Below are 8,525 nucleotides of genomic sequence, written 5' to 3'. Positions count from 1 at the left end.
AATAGTAATTGCGCTGGCCACATTGACCAGTAGCAACAGGGCGGCGCCCTAGAGGTTACCACTTTTCCAGCCCAGCTTTTCCTCTAGAGTTGTTCTACTAACGCTATGTGGTCGACGACTCCTCGCGCAGCTCTATGGGCCGACTCGTTGAGGTTTGGCATAGCGCCCACGATCTGCCCGATGTGGGCGAGGAACCAGATAATCGTTTACTCATAGCCTCCGAACAAAATATTGCATGAAACTCTATGCAGGGTGACACAGTGGGCGGAAGTTGCAGAATACTCCTAAACCGAAAAAACGGAAGTTCAACCAGCCTCCTAGCGTCTACTTTTGGAGTCACAGACGTTGCTGCTGAGCGCCGACACTGGCAACCCTCTTTTCCGGCTCTCTTCGTGGGCAGGCAGAATGGTAAGGCTGTTGTATTGTATAAAATCCACTTTAATCATCCATTACACTCAATAAGATATGATGAGTGAATTATATTTGCCCGTACAACTAACCTGTACATTACTTAATTTGATTATTACGTTATTCAACTTCAGATGACAGATTTTTTGCCTGTTGTCCTCGCCATTCAGTCGCTGTTGATGTGTGCTCTCTGGGTGCGTGTTAATGTAAAGGTGGTGTCTACGATCAGCGAACTGTCTGTCTTTTCGCAGTAGGGTAACAACGTTTTGCTGTGGGTAATCTTGCTTATTGAATTAATGCCTCTTAGTACGATGCCGATGCTTAAGTCCATGACTCTTTGTTTCAGGCCGACTCGTCAGTTACAGTGCGCACCCGAAAATACATGACTAACCGTCTGCTGTGCAGAAAACAAATGGTAAGAGCACTCTTGCTGCATATTGGTCGTTTCTCGGCAGTCGTCCGAGCAGCAGACAGCTGTTGCACGCCTAGCCTCAAATGCACAGCCGTTAACATGGCGCAAAGCACGTGTGCAGTGCTGTCGAGATCGGAGCGCTGTGGTAGTATCGCGTCAACTACCGCTCCTGACTTGCATTGAAGTCGTTCAGTGCATGTCAGACACACGATCCGATCGAAAAAGAGAAGCATGGTGCACGTTCTTGGGGACTGGGTGGAATTTCTCTCGTGAACTACAGTAACTTCCCTCGCAGCTCGTCGTCGTTCAGGCCCTGAGTCGCGCTGATTTTGTTGAACAAGCCTAGGCGAGTGTCAGGCAAGCCCCGCGGTAAATGATTTCGCGCCGACGGCTAACCCCACTTGAGGTTCTTGAGACTAATGAGCCACGCCGAAATGCAAGTGAACGCTGGCAAGCGAGGTAATCGCGCTTAGTTAATTTTGCTTGCCCTTTTTTTGTTACATAATGGCGACATCACATTTCATAACACTTGCCTCGAAGCCAGCTCCGACGGCTGTAAGTGTACTGTGGAGGAAAAGTTTGAGAATGTCTAGTTTTCATTAAGTGAAGAGTTTGCAAGTGAAAAAAAAGTAGGCAAAGTGTTACGGCAGTGGTGCTTAATGTATGATTATGGAAACAAAGACATGCTGTGAATTTGCATTTGTAGTACTTGCAACTTGAAATCAATATAAGATAACGCACATGGAGAAATAAACAATTGACTGTGGGCATTTCGCTTATAAGAAATCATTTGGTGTTTTGTGGAGCATAGTAGTCTTAGAGAATTGTCACAACTTCGTCTTTTTTTGCAGCATGTATATTGTATTCCCATTATGTAATTTGCTTTATCAGCTGCTTTGATACTTGCCACATGAAATGGTGCAACCCTGCCATGCCTTCATGATTTAATGGCCTGCATAAACCTGCTGCTATTGCTCAGTGACTACCACTATGGTGCTGCGCACCTGGTCAGTTTAGATTGCTAGCCACATTCCTGTGGGGATAGAAGGCTAAAAAGAAAAGCATTTGTTTTGCAACGATTTCAGTACATAAAGAATCCCAGACAGTCTCAAAATTAGCCCAGTTGTTTACACGTCTTTATTCACATTTTCGCCCTTAAAGGGCTGCAGTGAATTGGCTTGGGAAGAGGCGGGAATGAGAAGGTAAGGGAAGCAGTAAGAAGGGGGACCTAATTATCTTAATCATGGTGTCTGGTGCTTCCGCTGGTACGCTCGAGATGAAGCCTGGTCCCAGTGGCTGGAGCCTCAGGATCATCCAGGAATTGGTACAGTGACCGCCAGAGCTCGTTGGCGGTCGCAGCACTGCAGTGTCTCGGTGGCGCCCAGGTCTGTAGGGAGGTTGGTCACCATATCATTGGGAGCGAAGCAAGGGCCCTTTGCCTGGGGCCAGAATACCGCGTGCATTCCCAGATTAAGAGCTCGAGGTCCGCCCTGGTATTGCAGGGGCTGCAGGTACCTGCACGCAAACATTCCAGGCCACGAGGGTCTTCCTTCCTGCAAAAAAACTGCATGAGGAAAGGAGTAAGGAGGCTGCCAGTCTGTACCTGCTGCCGATGAGTAGCAGCTAGGAGGGAAGGGGAGGAATGTCCATGGGATTGGACGTAGTGAAGAGATAGCTGCGACACTGGTGCTTGGCTTCGGCTATTGCTTCCGTGGGATCATACCGCTGACTGTGTATTTCCGTGTCTTCAGGTACGTTGTTCAGTAATTGTTCGGGCGGTTTCGACTGCATGGATAGTAGCGTGGCACGCGCTAGTCGATGGGCCCATTCATTTTCTGGTATACCCGTGTGCCTCGGGATCCAGTGCAACAAAAAATCATGACCTTGGTCACGCAGACTACGCACGTGGAGGCGGAGTTGTTAACCCTAAGCAATGGTTGTACGATTGTCCTTAGAAGCTCCAAAGGCATTTTGTGAGTCCGTAAACACTCTTGTGGTGCTTAGCATCTCTTATAAATTTGTTGGCAGTGTGCTCAGCTTTCTTGGCAAAGTCTAGGATGGCGTACACTTGTGCCGTAGAGCTGTGAACGACCTGTCTTGTGAGGTGGAGTTTACTGCCCCTTTTGGTTGCTTCCATATTTGCCATAGTGAACATTGGCTCCTTCTCTGGTCCTCCGATAGAAGCATCCACATAGACTATATGGCACCTGCCAGAGTGGTTTCCCTAACCTAGTTTGTGCGTATATTTCTTATGGTGTTTGGTGTGGGCCTGTCTTGCCAATTGATCTTGTCCCAGGTTCTTCGGCAGTGGCTTGGGATCCACAATTGGTACGTGCTCCCATAGGGGAGATATCCGTGGGAGTGCCGGAAAGGTAGACATGGCATACCCAATTTTAACCAATGTGGCCCTTCCTGCGTTTGTGAGCTTGAGGTGTGTCACATGAGTATGCTCGTGCGTTGAAATAAGATCAGCGATGTCACCCAAAGCGCTGAAGCTCTTGAGTGCGGGGAGTGGCGTGTACTTTGGCAATCCTGTCATTACTCCTTGCCTCGTTGAAGCGTTCTAGAGTATGTAGCTGTGTTCGAGTGATGGGGTGAAAAGGGACGCCATACAGGATGCGAGAATGTAGGAAAGCCTGCACGAAGTGTCCCATTTCTTTTTCTTTAATGCCCCTTGTACGCTTGGCAAACCTGTGGAGGATTTGGGTGTCCTGCTTGGTGACCTTTACTGTTTGATTCTGCCATGTTATGGATATACACTGCTCGTCTAAAAATTAGGAACAGCGCCAACTAAGACTATCACGAGAGGGAGAACAACACAGGACAAGCGCCAATGAAAATCCGATGATATGCTGTCACATAAAAAAGACCCTGTGTTTTCGAAACATAGTTCAGGACAACATTCATTTGGGCTAGACGCTGCATACTTGAATTAGAAAGGAACAGCGCCAACTAAGACGATCACGAGAGGTTCGTTCGAGGTCGTTCTCCCTCGTGATTGCCTTATTTGGCGCTGTTCCTTCCTAATGCAAGTATGCACCATCTACCCCAAATGAACGTTGTCCTGAACTATCGTCTAAAAACATTCCGAGTATGCAGATGACCTGCTTCCTGAGAATGGGTGTCTGTCCGATCGAGAGATGGACGCCGGCTTTCTCCTTGTCCTTTGACTTTGACCTTTTCTCACCATGGATAACGACAAACTCGGTCTTCTCTGGTGCTAGCATAAGCCCTATCTCCCTCTTGAAACTCTCGATGTTATTCAATGCCGTCTGCAGGGCCTCCTGTTGTTCTCCCCGGGAACCTCGCGTAGTCCACAGCGTCAAATCATCTGCGTAGATAGCGTGCTCAATGCCTGTGATTGTCTCTAGTTTTGCAGGAAAAGCTGCAAAGATGATGTTAAATAATATCGGAGAGATTACGGCTCCCTGTGGGACTCCAACCCCATTATGATGATAGGAGCTGAGGTCGTTGCCTACTTGAACTTGAAACTGTCCTGCAGGAACGCCGCAATAAAGTTGTGCATGTCGCCTTTGATGCCCATTTCTTGTATCGCCTGCATGATAGAGGTGTGGGGAAGCCTATCGAAAGCTTTCCTAATGTCCACCCCACTAACTATGCGAGGACACGACGAGGCATCGGGCACGTCCTCTTTTAGGCGGAGCATAATATCCTGAGTAGAAAGACCAGACCGGAATCCGTACGGAGTGTGAGGCATAAAAAAACTTACCTCCAACCACCATATTAACTTTGCGTTCACCGTGCTCTCCAAAAGTTTGCACAGACATGACGTGAGCGAAACTGGTCTCAAGTTTCCCAGGCAATTCGGGGGCTTCTTCGGTTTTGAAATAGGCTTGACAATCGAGTGGCGCCATTTTTGTGAGAGTTCCTTCTTTCCATATACAGTTAAGCTCTGCGAGAACAACAACTTTATATCCTTCAGTAAGGTTTTGGATGTGTGCTGCCATGATTCCATCAACCCGTGGTGTGCCACTGGTGTTCATTCTGCATATGGAGTTTTCGAACTCGCTGGCCATGAAGAGCTGGTTTAGATCGTGTCTGTCTTGGGCATCGTCCGTCGCATAGGTTCTATTTATCATACTATTAGACTGGGGAAAAAAAAGATACTGCCGCTTTTTCTGCGAGTTCGGCATTGGTGATGCCTTCTTTCAAGGCAACACGGGCTGCGGCTTTATGGTGCCCAAAGAGATAGCTCAATATAGCCCACGCCCTGCTTGAATTAGTCGATCCATTGATTTGCTCGCACACCTGTGTCCAATGTTGGGAAGCTAGCTTTCCCGTATACGTCTAGATTTCCTCTCGTAAAGAGCGCAGTTTAGTTTGTAGTGTCTAGGGGTGCCCCTTCGCTCCATAAGAAACCAGAAGTCTGAGCCTGCGGTTCCATAGATGCAGGAGGTGCCTATCCGGATCTGGATGGTCCAGAGAAACCCGCAGTGTCTTAGTTGCTGTGCTCTTGGCGTGCGTCATAGCTTGCGTTAAGGAGTCAAGAGTACTAATTGGGCCGTTTTCTTCTACCAGCATCCAATATTTGTCCCAGTGCGTAATTGTACAATCCCCTTTGTAAAACGTCGAGCAGCACCGGGAACCATGTGTTCTCACTGTGATGACAATTGGAAGATGGTCACTGCCAAGAGGGTACTCTAGAAGTTTCCATTGGCGGGTTCTGGGTCCTGAGGACCATGTTAGGTCTGGCGTCGTGTCTGCTTGCCTTGTGTCTTGTCTGAGCCTCTTATGGGATTGTGGCAGATTAAGGAGTGATAGTCCATAATGGTAAAACTCTTCCATGATACGACGACCATGTGGGCTGCACTTATTGTAGTTCCAGGCTACGTGTTGAGCATTGAAGTCTCCACAGATTAGAATTGTATCCTTGGGATAGATTTTCCGAAAATGTTGTATGTAGCTGCAACCACCGAGGCTTGCTTAGTCTTCCTTCGTGCATTTTCAGGACGTATGTACACGGAAAAAACAATTATTATTCTTTCAGGCACGAGTTGAATCCGGCATCCAGTAACATTAGCAGTACTCGAACACCAGGGCTCAGTGTCCAGCTTTTTGTGGGCGAGTCTTCGATCCACATACACAGCTGTGTACGCAGGTGTGTTGGTATCTTCGGGGAAGCCATAGCCCTCATAGGATGGTAAGCGTGGCATGAAGCAGTTCACCTCCTGCAATGCCAGGACGGCGGGTCTGAGACTGTTATGCGTCAGCTCCCTGCCTAAAATCATGTCCACCTTTTTCTTCTTGAGGGAGTGGCAGTTCCACTGAATCACGGTGGGGATGGCTCTCCCCACTTCCCGACCATGACCGCGAACGTTAACTTGAGTGATTAACTCAGCCATGTTGTGTGTGGGCCATATGCATTGGAGCTGTTTGCACAGACAGCAAAGGAGCCGTATTACCGATGCGGCCATGGTAAGACCTCCGAAGGAGAGCGGTCCATTGAGCATTAGGTGCTCCTTGACGGTGCGTACGCATGTTTCAATAGCTCGTTCTCATAGTTTGTCATGATGATGTGACATGATGTTGTGTTCCATTTGTGCCAGGCGTGCAGAGAAGAGGGCCTCGTAATCGGGCTGAATTTGTGGCTTTGACTGCGTTTCTAGCAGCTTATTCTGGCTCTGCTTTGGTGCCCCGACAGTGAGGGCTCGAGAAGTGGTTTCGTGGACTTGTCTGTGAACTCGTGCACCTTCATTCGCTGAGAGTGAGGCGGGGACAGATTGACCTGTAATTTTATCGTGACTCACCTTCACATGTTCTAACGCTTCGCTGCTAGCCATCTTGACATTAGGTTTGTTCGATTCAGAAAAAGGTGCACGGCACCTCAAACGAAAAAGTGCAGGGGTGCCGGGCTGCACCCACTCGCTGCAAGGTTCACGGGTGCAGTGCACCACGGTGGCACCTTGCCTTGCACCCCGTTCAATCGAGCACGGGGGTGCAGGGTGCACTGCTGCACCTCGGGGAATCGAGGCTCTAGGTGTGTGCAGTGAACCATGAATAGGTGCAGAGAAACTTGGCTGAATCGAATGGACCTATTAGCAAAGGTATATTTGCCATGGTGGAAAAGCGGTTTATTTTCCGCCGGCATCGCTAGAGTTGATGTTGATGGAGCGTGGGGAGGCCCAGTGTAAAAGCTGTGTCTCATGGTCACTGTCTTTTGAGGGCGCTCATGAACTTGTGGTTGTGACCCCCATGGAGTTCTGGCTTTGCTTTTGAGAGCGTTTTGACTTCACGCGGAGCTGTTTGTTGATCTTGATGCGCTGGGGGCAGTCTCGAGCCGTTGCAAGGTGTTTACCTCTGCAATTGCGGCATTTTGGCCCCTGGTTGGGACAACCCTCGTCACTGCCATGCTGCTTTCTGCCGCATGTGGCACAACGCGGGCTGTTAAAATTTGGACAGTGCTGTTTTCCATGTCCTAATTTGTGGCACGTCTCACAAGCATAGACCTGCTACTTAACGGGTAGACTCGTATTGTCCAAGGCTTGAGCCCGATTTTGTATGGAAGGTTAGTCCCTTTAAAAGTGACTACAGCTGTGCCTTTCTCCTCAATGGGGCGAGCGCTGATAATGTCGCATTTTCGGCAGTGCAGGTTCATCATAAGCTGCTCGGCAGTCATTCCTCCTGCGTTGCGGATAATGCCCCGGATTTGATCCTTTTGTATGGCCTCGTGTGCTTGAAATTCAGTTGGCTTGCCATTTATTGGAAGCTGTATTAAAGTCAGAAGGACATCTCGCGTAAAATGAGTTCAGCGCACCCTTCTTAAGTGTTCACTCAAATGCTAGGTGTAACTCTGGGGCATATGCCCCTTCACTCACCGCCTTCCATAAAGTTTGGGGTCATTACATGACTATTCTGCTAACTGGAACTTTAGCACATATGCTAATACACTGCCGCAACTTGCACTATTCTTTAATTTTATGGCCTCTCCTTAGTAGTGGCTGTAGCAGCTCTCCTTCATTTTTTTAGACGAGTGTGAAGCAACATATATAGCGCACATCCTTATACAGACTTCACTGTGACAAATTCACGTGTACGTGTGGGAGCAGTTACCTATGTTTGGGCAACACATGACTACATGCTCCGGAGGGCTGTGTGGGCCACATACAACACTTCTCTGGCCAGAGAGTGAGAACCCTGTTCTAACAGATTTTTCTAATTTCCTAATAAAATCTGTGCATAAGGTAGCAATGATGTGAATAAACCAAATCGCAACATAGAGCCATTTGCCAGTGTTGTACGGGTACCACATGGCACACTTTTAATTTTGATATAGCCCGATTAGAATCTAATTTTTTGGCAGTGATAGGCCCCTTTGCGCAATCTGCAGTAGGGAGCCAATCACAGTAAAAAAATTCTATCTGTATCGGGCTTGATCGCGATCTAGTGTGGACGTGTGACACCGGTATTAAGCACTGCTGTTAATTAGGCTTTGACACGATGTTGCAATGTATAGGGTGTTATGTAGCTCTTTTGAGAAGTTATTGTAATGCATATTATGGTCAGGATCTTAGAATGGGCACCACTACGCATAGTGGGAAAATTGCTAAAATATGCTGATTTATTACAATAAAATTCATCAGAACAGTTAATTGGGTGATGTTGTTTTGCTTATAAAATGTGTGGTGCAACCTAATAATCTTTTCTTCTATGTTAAGCACATCATGTCTCATTATGTTTGACCAGC

The 8,525-nt window shown here is 47.9% G+C and overlaps 1 protein-coding gene across 3 annotated transcripts in view; it reads left to right on the top strand.

The window, feature by feature from the left end:
* The first annotated feature begins 275 nt into the window (after positions 1-275).
* RpS24 (ribosomal protein S24) overlaps positions 276-8,525 on the top strand; it is a 44,046-nt gene continuing 35,796 nt past the window's right edge. For 2 of the 3 annotated variants that reach the window (XM_070530525.1, XM_070530524.1), the window contains exons 1-2: positions 276-408; positions 755-823. In XM_070530525.1, the coding sequence (XP_070386626.1) occupies positions 406-408; positions 755-823 (72 nt within the window). In that variant the 5' untranslated portion in view covers positions 276-405. Of the gene's footprint in view, positions 409-654; positions 680-754; positions 824-8,525 lie in introns of those variants that run through there. The other variant, XM_070530526.1, reaches the window with a different exon arrangement.

The sequence above is a fragment of the Dermacentor albipictus genome, unplaced genomic scaffold (genome assembly GCF_038994185.2).
Source record: "Dermacentor albipictus isolate Rhodes 1998 colony unplaced genomic scaffold, USDA_Dalb.pri_finalv2 scaffold_173, whole genome shotgun sequence".
NCBI lineage: Eukaryota > Metazoa > Arthropoda > Arachnida > Ixodida > Ixodidae > Dermacentor > Dermacentor albipictus.
This window is presented reverse-complemented; position numbering and strand designations above follow the sequence as displayed.